This window comes from Perca flavescens, chromosome 15 (assembly GCF_004354835.1).
Source record: "Perca flavescens isolate YP-PL-M2 chromosome 15, PFLA_1.0, whole genome shotgun sequence".
Lineage (NCBI taxonomy): Eukaryota > Metazoa > Chordata > Actinopteri > Perciformes > Percidae > Perca > Perca flavescens.
Genome location: NC_041345.1, coordinates 487787 through 502013, shown reverse-complemented (window position 1 = coordinate 502013; position 14227 = coordinate 487787). Strand labels below are relative to the sequence as shown.

The 14227-nt window shown below is 37.7% G+C and overlaps 1 protein-coding gene across 3 annotated transcripts in view; it reads right to left on the bottom strand.

The window, feature by feature from the left end:
* nlk1 (nemo-like kinase, type 1) overlaps nucleotides 1–14227 on the bottom strand; it is a 40391-nt gene that overhangs the window by 18698 nt on the left and 7466 nt on the right. For all 3 annotated transcript variants that reach the window (XM_028599368.1, XM_028599369.1, XM_028599372.1), the window contains exons 3-5: nucleotides 12444–12573; nucleotides 7387–7442; nucleotides 4065–4171 (exon numbers count right to left, since the gene is read on the bottom strand). In XM_028599368.1, the coding sequence (XP_028455169.1) occupies nucleotides 4065–4171; nucleotides 7387–7442; nucleotides 12444–12573 (293 nt within the window). The remainder of the gene's footprint in view (nucleotides 1–4064; nucleotides 4172–7386; nucleotides 7443–12443; nucleotides 12574–14227) is intronic.

The window sequence follows — 14227 nt, the reverse complement described above, 5'->3', positions numbered from 1 at the left end:
TAAGATATGGTCATGTTCTTTTTCAAGAATATAAGCATGTCGACTATTTCTGGCAGCAGTTGAGACCTTTGGGCAGTAACTATGTCTCCTGCAGTAGAAAAAACACACTCACTTGGAACAGAGGTAGCAGGGATGGAAAGGTATGCTTTGGCAAGTGGAGACAGCAAAGGATATTTAGGAGTTGCCGAAATCCGACATTTTTCACCACAGAAAATGGCCTCATATCAGCTGCAATGAAAACGCCTGTCCCTCGTTACTGCCGTGGCTCTTGCACTTACTGGTGGCAGAGATGCAAAGGCTTCTAGAGTTGTTTGGCCTTTTAATGTTTTCGTCGCGGGTGCTGTAGTTGGTAGAGAGCTGTGGTGGTGCTGTAAGTGTTTTTGCATAGTGCTCGTGTTAGCCGCGGTATACGGCATTTTTTTCTTACAATGTTTACATATTGTGTTCGTCTTGTCTGTCACTCTTTCGCCGTTTATTATTTCCGCAGAAAAACCAAAATGTTTGCACACAAATGATTTAAAAGTGGCAGGGGGATCTTCAATAGTAATTTCACGCTCCATCACGCTGACATCACATCGCCTCACGAGACAACTTTTCACCTCGATGAGAAGTCGAGTCACGTTTTAATCTCGCGAGATCTCGTAAAACGAGATCTCGTCACACCCTTAGTGATAGTATCTATAGATGTGCGATAGTATCTATAGATGTGTGATAGTATCTATAGATGTGGGATAGTGTGTCTATAGATGTGTGATAGTATCTATAGATGTGTGACAGTATCTATAGATGTGCGACAGTATTTATAGATGTGCGACAGTATCTATAGATGTGTGATAGTATCTATAGATGTGGGATAGTGTGTCTATAGATGTGTGATAGTATCTATAGATGTGGGATAGTATCTATAGATGTGGGATAGTATCTATAGATGTGTGATAGTGTGTCTATAGATGTGTGATAGTGTGTCTATAGATGTGTGACAGTGTCTATAGATGTGTGATAGTGTCTATAGATGTGCAATAGTGTCTATAGATGTGTGATAGTATCTATAGATGTGCGATAGTATCTATAGATGTGCGATAGTATCTATAGATGTGCGACAGTGTCTATAGATGTGTGACAGTGTCTATAGATGTGTGACAGTGTCTATAGATGTGTGATAGTGTCTATAGATGTGCGATAGTGTCTATAGATGTGCGATAGTGTCTATAGATGTGCGATAGTATCTATAGATGTGCGATAGTATCTATAGATGTGCGATAGTGTCTATAGATGTGCGATAGTGTCTATAGATGTGCGATAGTATCTATAGATGTGCGATAGTATCTATAGATGTGCGATAGTATCTATAGATGTGCGACAGTGTCTATAGATGTGTGATAGTGTCTATAGATGTGCAATAGTGTCTATAGATGTGCGACAGTGTCTATAGATGTGTGATAGTGTCTATAGATGTGCGACAGTGTCTATAGATGTGTGACAGTGTCTATAGATGTGTGACAGTGTCTATAGATGTGTGACAGTGTCTATAGATGTGTGATAGTGTCTATAGATGTGTGACAGTGTCTATAGATGTGTGATAGTATCTATAGATGTGTGACAGTGTCTATAGATGTGTGACAGTGTCTATAGATGTGTGATAGTGTCTATAGATGTGCGATAGTGTCTATAGATGTGCGATAGTATCTATAGATGTGTGACAGTGTCTATAGATGTGCGATAGTGTCTATAGTGTCTATGATGCGATAGTGTCTATAGATGTGCGATAGTGTCTATAGATGTGTGACAGTGTCTATAGATGTGTGACAGTGTCTATAGATGTGTGACAGTGTCTATAGATGTGCGATAGTATCTATAGATGTGTGACAGTGTCTATAGATGTGCGATAGTGTCTATAGATGTGCGATAGTGTCTATAGATGTGCGATAGTGTCTATAGATGTGTGACAGTGTCTATAGATGTGTGATAGTGTCTATAGATGTGTGATAGTGTCTATAGATGTGTGACAGTGTCTATAGATGTGTGACAGTGTCTATAGATGTGCGATAGTGTCTATAGATGTGTGACAGTGTCTATAGATGTGTGATAGTGTCTATAGATGTGGGATAGTGTGTCTATAGATGTGTGATAGTATCTATAGATGTGTGACAGTGTCTATAGATGTGCGATAGTGTCTATAGATGTGTGATAGTGTGTAACGAAGGGGTGTAGCCTAGTTGATCTTTTCATTACTGCTGTTACTGCTTTGCATGGTTGAGCGATGATAGAAGATGGCTCAGGTCTATGATGCTTGGCTGTGTTCTGATGCTTGCATGGCTTCTTACACTGAATGTGGATACTGTTTGATATGTAGCTGTGCTAATGTTTTGATGCTTCCTGTAGCTCTTCATGGCTGAGAAAGCTTTTCTGTTGTTTTAGCTGTCTGTATGGTGTCTTGTTGACTTCTGTCTGTATAGTATAACCTGTACTAATGTCTTGTTGACTTCTGTCTGTATAGTATAACCTGTACTAATGTCTTGTTAACTTCGGTCTGAATAGTTTAACCTGTACTAATGTCTTTTTGACTTCTGTCTGAATAGTTTAACCTGTACTAATGTCTTGTTGACTTCTGTCTGTATAGTTTAACCTGTACTAATGTCTTGTTGACTTCTGTCTGTATAGTATAACCTGTACTAATGTCTTTTTGACTTCTGTCTGTATAGTATAACCTGTACTAATGTCTTTTTGACTTCTGTCTGTATAGTATAACCTGTACTAATGTCTTGTTGACTTCTGTCTGTATAGTATAACCTGTACTAATGTCTTGTTGACTTCTGTCTGTATAGTATAACCTGTACTAATGTCATGTTGACTTCTGTCTGTATAGTTTAACCTGTACTAATGTCTTGTTAACTTCGGTCTGAATAGTTTAACCTGTACTAATGTCTTTTTGACTTCTGTCTGTATAGTTTAACCTGTACTAATGTCTTGTTGACTTCTGTCTGTATAGTTTAACCTGTACTAATGTCTTGCTGACTTCTGTCTGTATAGTATAACCTGTACTAATGTCTTGTTAACTTCTGTCTGTATAGTATAACCTGTACTAATGTCTTGTTGACTTCTGTCTGTATAGTTTAACCTGTACTAATGTCTTGTTGACTTCTGTCTGTATAGTATAACCTGTACTAATGTCTTGCTGACTTCTGTCTGTATAGTATAACCTGTACTAATGTCATGTTGACTTCTGTCTGTATAGTATAACCTGTACTAATGTCTTGCTGACTTCTGTCTGTATAGTATAACCTGTACTAATGTCATGTTGACTTCTGTCTGTATAGTATAACCTGTACTAATGTCTTGTTGACTTCTGTCTGTATAGTATAACCTGTACTAATGTCTTGTTGACTTCTGTCTGTGTAGTTTAACCTGTACTAATGTCTTGCTGACTTCTGTCTGTATAGTATAACCTGTACTAATGTCTTGTTGACTTCTGTCTGTATAGTTTAACCTGTACTAATGTCTTGTTGACTTCTGTCTGTATAGTATAACCTGTACTAATGTCATGTTGACTTCTATCTGTATAGTATAACCTGTACTAATGTCTTGTTGACTTCTGTCTGTATAGTATAACCTGTACTAATGTCTTGCTGACTTCTGTCTGTATAGTATAACCTGTACTAATGTCTTGTTAACTTCTGTCTGTATAGTATAACCTGTACTAATGTCTTGTTGACTTCTGTCTGTATAGTTTAACCTGTACTAATGTCTTGTTAACTTCTGTCTGTATAGTATAACCTGTACTAATGTCTTGTTGACTTCTGTCTGTATAGTATAACCTGTACTAATGTCTTGTTGACTTCTGTCTGTATAGTATAACCTGTACTAATGTCTTGCTGCTTCCTGCTGCTCTGGTCTATAATCATCTGGCAAAAGGACTACAGTTGACAACAGAAATGTTGATTAATGTGTGTTGTCCTTTTTAAATGAAGAATCAGATGTGAGGTATTGTCTTTAGATGTGAGATGGTGTTGAGAGTCTTGTAGAGTAGAGCATTAGCTGCTGCTGGGCAGAAAGAGTGGGCTCACCTCGGAGGATCTGATAGAGGAAGACCTTGATGTGGTCGGTGGTGAGAGGCTGAGGAGACACGATCACTTTGTGGAGGTCGCTCTGCATCAGCTCTGTTATCACGTAGCTGGGGAGGGGGGCGGTCAAGGAAAACTAACACACACACACACACACACACACACACACACACACACACACACACACACACACACACACACACACACACACACACACACACACACACACACACACCTCCGCCTACATGAACACGATGCATCTCTGAGCACAAACAGTGCGTTTCAAACTGTCCCCTCACTCACTTTTCCCTATATGGTTTTTATTATAAAGTCAACTTTAAAAAGGGAACAACCCAACAAGTCCTTCTGATTTTAATATTTGGCACAATCCCTGGTATATATGTAGGCTATAGAGATTTCCATTTCCTCTATAATTTTTATTTGCATAGGCAGTTTGTGGGCGGAGCAAAAGAAAAAACTTGTCAAATATTTGTAAACAATGCTGTAAACAATCATCCGGGAAAACATGCCCGCGTTGCATTGTGGGATACGGGAGTGAAATGAAGGGTACATCGTATGTACACTCAAATTAGCAGTGCATTGTGGGTATTTTATAGTGGACTACGTAGTGAAGGAAATGAACCACCGAGAATTAGAACACCATTACTAAATGGCAAACGCTATATAATGCCCTATCTTCCGTGCTAGGGAACGGTTTCCTACATACTAAATAGGGGTGGGAATCATCAGAGGCCTCACGAGACGATATCATCACGATACGATATCATCACGATACGATATCATCACGATACTTAGAGCACAGGCCAAAAGTTTGAACACACCTCATTCAATGTGTTTCTTTATTTTCATGACTATTTACATTGTAGATTCTCACTGAAGGCATCAAAACTATGAATGAACACATATGGAATTATGTACTTAACAAAAAAGTGTGAAATAACTGAAAACATGTCTTATATTTTAGATTCTTCAAAGTAGCCACCCTTTGCTTTTTTATTAATAAGGGAAATAATTCCACTAATGAACCCTGACAAAGCACACCTGTGAAGGTAAAACCATTTCAGGTGACTACCTCATGAAGCTCATTGAGAGAACACCAAGGGTTTGCAGAGTTATCAAAAAAACAAATGTCTTGTTTTGTGTATTTTGGGATGTTGAACGAGTGTCAAAAAACAAGCTATGAAAGAAAATTGTGTACGGTTAAATATTCACCGGTGGCCAGCGGTACATCTGCAGTAATGAGATGGATTTAGACCAGAGAGCGAGCGGTTAAATTAAGGATATAAAAAGGAGGACATGAAAGGGACAATTAAAGAAGAGAAACTGGGACAGAAGACCTCAGGAAGTATTTTAGTGAGAAGGTGTTCTGGAGAGGGAGGTGAACACCGTCTGGTAACCAAACAACCATCACAGATTCCTCACCATACCGATAATATCACCATACACTGCTCACCATACTGATAATATCACCATACACTGCTCACCATACCGATAATATCACCATACACTGCTCACCATACCGATAATATCACCATACACTGCTCACCATACCGATAATATCACCATACACTGCTCACCATACTGATAATATCACCATACCGATAATATCACCATACACTGCTCACCATACCGATAATATCACCATACACTGCTCACCATACTGATAATATCACCATACACTGCTCACCATACCGATAATATCACCATACACTGCTCACCATACTGATAATATCACCATACACTGCTCACCATACTGATAATATCACCATACACTGCTCACCATACTGATAATATCACCATACACTGCTCACCATACCGATAATATCACCATACACTGCTCACCATACCGATAATATCACCATACACTGCTCACCATACTGATAATATCACCATACCGATAATATCACCATACACTGCTCACCATACTGATAATATCACCATACACTGCTCACCATACTGATAATATCACCATACACTGCTCACCATACCGATAATATCACCATACACTGCTCACCATACCGATAATATCACCATACACTGCTCACCATACCGATAATATCACCATACACTGCTCACCATACCGATAATATCACCATACACTGCTCACCATACTGATAATACCGATATCACCATACACTGCTCACCATACTGATAATATCACCATACACTGCTCACCATACTGATAATATCACCATACACTGCTCACCATACCGATAATATCACCATACCGATAATATCACCATACACTGCTCACCATACTGATAATATCACCATACACTGCTCACCATACCGATAATATCACCATACACTGCTCACCATACTGATAATATCACCATACACTGCTCACCATACTGATAATATCACCATACACTGCTCACCATACTGATAATATCACCATACACTGCTCACCATACTGATAATATCACCATACACTGCTCACCATACCGATAATATCACCATACCGATAATATCACCATACACTGCTCACCATACTGATAATATCACCATACACTGCTCACCATACTGATAATATCACCATACACTGCTCACCATACTGATAATATCACCATACACTGCTCACCATACCGATAATATCACCATACACTGCTCACCATACCGATAATATCACCATACACTGCTCACCATACTGATAATATCACCATACACTGCTCACCATACCGATAATATCACCATACACTGCTCACCATACTGATAATATCACCATACACTGCTCACCATACTGATAATATCACCATACACTGCTCACCATACCGATAATATCACCATACCGATAATATCACCATACACTGCTCACCATACTGATAATATCACCATACACTGCTCACCATACTGATAATATCACCATACACTGCTCACCATACTGATAATATCACCATACACTGCTCACCATACTGATAATATCACCATACACTGCTCACCATACTGATAATATCACCATACACTGCTCACCATACTGATAATATCACCATACACTGCTCACCATACCGATAATATCACCATACACTGCTCACCATACTGATAATATCACTCATATCATTCGTTCGTGTGTGAGCGCCACCTGGAGGAGCCGTGAACTAGCGACGTGCAGAGCAGGGAACTCTTTTCAGACCGCCTTATTTTAATAATTAAAATATCTATATTTGGCATATTTGGCATCGACTCTCATTTCGCACGACAGACAACAATATACTGCCGTATGGCTAGTTAGTCCCACCCCTGCTGTCAGCGTGTTAATAACATTTAAAACATGAGATTCTGATTATCTGTACATTACAAAGGATACATTTCCTCAAAGCAGTCGATTTGTGGAGGCTGCAAAATGTCCAGAGCTGACAAAACCTGCAGAGGAAAAGAAGCATTTAGTCTTCAATCTTTGATTTCAGTCATGGTTAGTTAGGACAGTCATGGTTAGTTAGGACAGTCATGGTTAGTTAGGACAGTCATGGTTAGTTAGGACAGTCATGGTTAGTTAGGACAGTCATGGTTAGTTAGGACAGCAATGGTTAGTTTAGTTAGGACAGTCATGGTTAGTTAGGACAGCAATGTTTAGTTAGGACAGTCATGGTTAGTTAGGACAGTCATGGTTAGTTAGGACAGTCATGGTTAGTTAGGACAGTCATGGTTAGTTAGGACAGCAATGTTTAGTTTAGTTAGGACAGTCATGGTTAGTTAGGACAGCAATGTTTAGTTAGGACAGTCATGGTTAGTTAGGACAGTCATGGTTAGTTAGCACAGTCATGGTTAGTTAGGACAGTCATGGTTAGTTAGGACAGTCATGGTTAGTTAGGACAGCAATGTTTAGTTAGGACAGTCATGGTTAGTTAGGACAGTCATGGTTAGTTAGGACAGTCATGGTTAGTTAGGACAGCAATGTTTAGTTTAGTTAGGACAGTCATGGTTAGTTAGGACAGTCATGGTTAGTTAGGACAGTCATGGTTAGTTAGGACAGCAATGTTTAGTTAGGACAGCAATGTTTAGTTTAGTTAGGACAGTCATGGTTAGTTAGGACAGTCATGGTTAGTTAGGACAGCAATGTTTAGTTTAGTTAGGACAGTCATGGTTAGTTAGGACAGCAATGTTTAGTTTAGTCAGGACAGTCATGGTTAGTTAGGACAGCAATGTTTAGTTTAGTTAGGACAGTCATGGTTAGTTAGGACAGTCATGGTTAGTTAGGACAGCAATGTTTAGTTTAGTTAGGACAGTCATGGTTAGTTAGGACAGTCATGGTTAGTTAGGACAGTCATGGTTAGTTAGGACAGCAATGTTTAGTTAGGCAATGTTTAGTTTAGTTAGGACAGTCATGGTTAGTTAGGACAGTCATGGTTAGTTAGGACAGCAATGTTTAGTTTAGTTAGGACAGTCATGGTTAGTTAGGACAGCAATGTTTAGTTTAGTTAGGACAGTCATGGTTAGTTAGGACAGCAATGTTTAGTTTAGTTAGGACAGTCATGGTTAGTTAGGACAGTCATGGTTAGTTAGGACAGTCATGGTTGGTTAGGACAGTCATGGTTGGTTAGGACAGTCATGGTTGGTTAGGACAGTCATGGTTGGTTAGGACAGTCACGGTTAGTTAGGACAGCAATGTTTAGTTTAGTTAGGACAGTCATGGTTAGTTAGGACACTCACGGTTAGTTAGGACAGTCACGGTTAGTTAGGACAGTCATGGTTAGTTAGGACAGTCATGGTTAGTTAGGACAGTCATGGCAGTCACGGTTAGTTAGGACAGTCATGGTTAGTTAGGACAGTCATGGTTAGTTAGGACAGTCATGGTTAGTTAGGACAGTCATGGTTAGTTAGGACAGTCATGGTTAGTTAGGACAGTCATGGTTAGTTAGGACAGTCACGGTTAGTTAGGACAGTCATGGTTAGTTAGGACAGTCATGGTTAGTTAGGACAGTCATGGCAGTCACGGTTAGTTAGGACAGTCACGGTTAGTTAGGACAGTCACGGTTAGTTAGGACAGTCATGGTTAGTTAGGACAGTCATGGTTAGTTAGGACAGTCATGGTTAGTTAGGACAGTCATGGTTAGTTAGGACAGTCATGGATAGTTAGGACAGCAATGGATAGTTAGGACAGTCACGGTTAGTTAGGACAGTCACGGTTAGTTAGGACAGTCATGGTTAGTTAGGACAGTCATGGTTAGTTAGGACAGTCATGGTTAGTTAGGACAGTCATGGTTAGTTAGGACAGTCATGGTTAGTTAGGACAGTCATGGTTAGTTAGGACAGTCATGGTTAGTTAGGACAGTCATGGTTAGTTAGGACAGTCATGGTTAGTTAGGACAGTCATGGTTAGTTAGGACAGCAATGGTTAGTTAGGACAGCAATGGTTAGTTAGGACAGTCATGGTTAGTTAGGACAGTCATGGTTAGTTTAGTTAGGACAGTCATGTTTAGTTTAGTTAGGACAGTCCTGGTTAGTTAGGACAGTCCTGGTTAGTTAGGACAGTCCGGTGCATTTCGTCTCTTCCACATGGTGAAGGAAGGTATAAGGTGGAAGGTTACAGTAGAGGTGTTGAAATTAACCAAATAATCAATGCATGGAATCGTGGACATGGACGACGCTGCATCGATAATCGGCCGGCTCATAATCGATTATTTCTGTTTATAATGTAGGCCTAACAACATTTCTGTTGATAATGTAATGTAGGCCTAACAACATTTCTGTTTATAATGTAATGTAGGCCTAACAACATTTCTGTTGATAATGTAATGTAGGCCTAACAACATTTCTGTTTATAATGTAATGTAGGCCTAACAACATTTCTGTTGATAATGTAATGTAGGCCTAACAACATTTCTGTTGATAATGTAATGTAGGCCTAACAACATTTCTGTTTATAATGTAATGTAGGCCTAACAACATTTCTGTTTATAATGTAATGTAGGCCTAACAACATTTCTGTTTATATTGTAATGTAGGCCTAACAACATTTCTGTTTATAATGTAATGTAGGTCTAACAACATTTCTGTTTATAATGTAATGTAGGCCTAACAACATTTCTGTTTATAATGTAATGTAGGCCTAACAACATTTCTGTTTATAATGTAATGTAGGTCTAACAACATTTCTGTTTATAATGTAATGTAGGCCTAACAACATTTCTGTTTATATTGTAATGTAGGCCTAACAACATTTCTGTTTATAATGTAATGTAGGTCTAACAACATTTCTGTTTATAATGTAATGTAGGCCTAACAACATTTCTGTTTATAATGTAATGTAGGCCTAACAACATTTCTGTTTATAATGTAATGTAGGCCTAACAACATTTCTGTTTATAATGTAATGTAGGCCTAACATTTCTGTTGATAATGTAATGTAGACCTAACAACATTTCTGTTTATAATGTAATGTAGGCCTAACAACATTTCTGTTTATAATGTAATGTAGGCCTAACAACATTTCTGTTGATAATGTAATGTAGGCCTAACAACATTTCTGTTGATAATGTAATGTAGGCCTAACAACATTTCTGTTGATAATGTAATGTAGGCCTAACAACATTTCTGTTTATAATGTAATGTAGGCCTAACAACATTTCTGTTGATAATGTAATGTAGGCCTAACAACATTTCTGTTGATAATGTAATGTAGGCCTAACAACATTTCTGTTGATAATGTAATGTAGGCCTAACAACATTTCTGTTGATAATGTAATGTAGACCTAACAACATTTCTGTTTATAATGTAATGTAGGCCTAACAACATTTCTGTTGATAATGTAATGTAGGCCTAACAACATTTCTGTTGATAATGTAATGTAGACCTAACAACATTTCTGTTTATAATGTAATGTAGGCCTAACAACATTTCTGTTTATAATGTAATGTAGGTCTAACAACATTTCTGTTGATAATGTAATGTAGGCCTAACAACATTTCTGTTGATAATGTAATGTAGACCTAACAACATTTCTGTTTATAATGTAATGTAGACCTAACAACATTTCTGTTGATAATGTAATGTAGGCCTAACAACATTTCTGTTGATAATGTAATGTAGGCCTAACAACATTTCTGTTGATAATGTAATGTAGACCTAACAACATTTCTGTTTATAATGTAATGTAGACCTAACAACATTTCTGTTTATAATGTAATGTAGGCCTAACAACATTTCTGTTGATAATGTAATGTAGGCCTAACAACATTTCTGTTGATAATGTAATGTAGGCCTAACAACATTTCTGTTTATAATGTAATGTAGGCCTAACAACATTTCTGTTTATAATGTAATGTAGGTCTAACAACATTTCTGTTTATAATGTAATGTAGACCTAACAACATTTCTGTTTATAATGTAATGTAGGCCTAACAACATTTCTGTTTATAATGAAATGTAGGTCTAACAACATTTCTGTTTATAATGAAATGTAGGCCTAACAACATTTCTGTTTATAATGTAATGTAGGCCTAACAACATTTCTGTTGATAATGTAATGTAGGTCTAACTACATTTCTGTTGATAATGTAATGTAGGCCTAACAACATTTCTGTTGATAATGTAATGTAGGCCTAACAACATTTCTGTTTATAATGTAATGTAGACCTAACAACATTTCTGTTTATAATGTAATGTAGACCTAACAACATTTCTGTTTATAATGTAATGTAGACCTAACAACATTTCTGTTTATAATGTAATGTAGACCTAACAACATTTCTGTTTACATATTCTGGTATGTTAACACATTCAGGAAGTGCCATGTGCTCAGTGCTGTATAGTTTTATGTATACAAGTTATTTAGTATTAGAGCACTGCAGAATGTTTGGTTTTTGAAGCTTGAAAAGCTCTGAATTAAATATCCTACATGGCTTTAATAGAAACATGATTAAATATCCTACATGGCTTTAATAGAAACATGATTAAATATCCTACATGGCTTTAATAGAAACATGATTAAATATCCTACATGGCTTTAATAGAAACATGATTAAATATCCTACATGGCTTTAATAGAAACATGATTAAATATCCTACATGGCTTTAATAGAAACATGATTAAATATCCTACACGGCTTTAATAGAAACATGATTAAATATCCTACATGGCTTTAATAGAAACATGATTAAATATCCTACATGGCTTTAATAGAAACATGGATTTGACGCTTCGTAATATCGAATCGCTGAAATAATTGACATAATCGTAATCGAATCGGGAGATCGGTGAAGATTCACACCTCTAGCAGAAGGTATACAGTGTATTATTAATTCAACAACGGTATCTGGTATTGACAGATACACAAAGCCCTGGCATCGGTATAAGGACTGATAAAGTCTGATGGGTGCATCCCAAAACAACCCCCCTGTTCCCTGTTTGTCTGCCTCCTTACGTTGTCATGTTTGAAGAAGCAGAGCATCCGGAGCTCTCTGAAGACCCTCTTACAGGAGACCAGGTTCTGGAAGACGTTCGGCATCTTCTTCAAAGCCACTTTACGGCCGTCACGCGGATCAGTGACCGACCTGCAAGACATCCACAATCACAGGCACTTTAGACACCAACTTCAATCAGGAGAAGTACAAGAAATACTAAACAGGTTTGGGGACATAGTTGTGCAGACTAGGCTCTCCTGAAGTTTAACATACTGTAAGTACAACTGTGGCAGGGAATTCATCTGCAACTTCATCTGGTTATTAATCGTTTGTGGTATTTTTGTGCAAATGTACGAAACGTTTGCTGCTTTTCTTTGTCTTCCATGATAGTAAACTGGATATTTTGGGCTCTTTATCAGATAAAACTAACCTTGGGCTCTGGGAGCCTGGGATTTGGGATGAACATTTAATTGATTGATTGGAGAAAACAATTCGCAGATGATTAATAAATTGCAGCCCAAAGATATTGAAATTAAAATCTTTTTTTATGAAAACAGCTAAACTATTGTGATGTCAGCTTGTTAAATGTGAATATTGTTCTAGTGTCTTCTCTCCTCTGGGACAGGAAACTGAATATCTTTGAGTTGTGGACAAAAAGAGACATTTGAGGACGTCATCTTGGGCTTTTTGGGAAACTCTGATCCACATTTTTCACCATTTTGTGACATTTTAGAGACCAAACAACTAATCCATTCATCCAGAAGATAATCTACACATTAATTGACATTAGTTGCAGCCCTAGCAAGTTGGTTAAATGTTATTTTGTTGGTGCCAATCGTCCCGGATGTCTGACCTTAAATAAAAATCAGGTACAAAGCTGAGCAATCCGTTCGAAAAGCCCTCCAACTGTGCAATATTTCATTTCTGTTCATCCGCACCTTACTCATCTGTATCTATACTGTCTGTTATAGAAGGATGCTTATTGTGTAAATATGCTTGACTTATTACGATTATTATAATGGATTCTATTTCTTATACTTTATGTATGTTGTTTCTCCTATGTCTAGTTAATGTGTATTTGAGTTAATCTGATGTGTGTACATTTTGTATTTAACGCACATGCGTGAAACTCAACCTCGTAGATTTTGATCTGGCCCAATTTAGGTTCACAATAAATTTTGGCCACCCTAGATGTAATCACTTTTACCAACGCTTTCCAATGTTTTTTTTCCAACATTTTTGTTGCTTTTTTCTATGATCTATGGTCTAAGGAACTATTTTGAGGCTTTATGAGACCCAAACTGTAAGTGAGAAGACTATATGAAAAATGCAATAATAAAGTCAAAATATGTGACTTTGTCTCTTAAATAAAAACATGTGAATAAACTCTACATGTCCTGCTCTTCATGTGATTCTTATTTCCCAGTCTGGCCTGTAGCGATTGTATATAATATGTAGTTATGTATAGTGTTTCTCCTATGTCTACTTAATGTGTATTTGTGTTATTCTGATTCTTCTGAACTGCTGTATTTCCCCAGCGTGGGATTAATAAAGTCTCTCTCTCTTATGTGCTCTACAGAACTCAAAGAATCCAAACTGCCTGGAAGACAACAACAGAAACTCTTCCACACCCTACAGTTTGCTTTAGGGGGATGGGAGCCAGGAACGCACATTATGCATTTTTAGTAGTTAAAGGTCCCATATTATGAAAAAAACACTTTCTGGGATTTGGGGAGTTATTTTGTGTCTCTGGTGCTTCCACACACATACAAACTTTGAAATAAATCCCTCCCTGGTGTTCTGA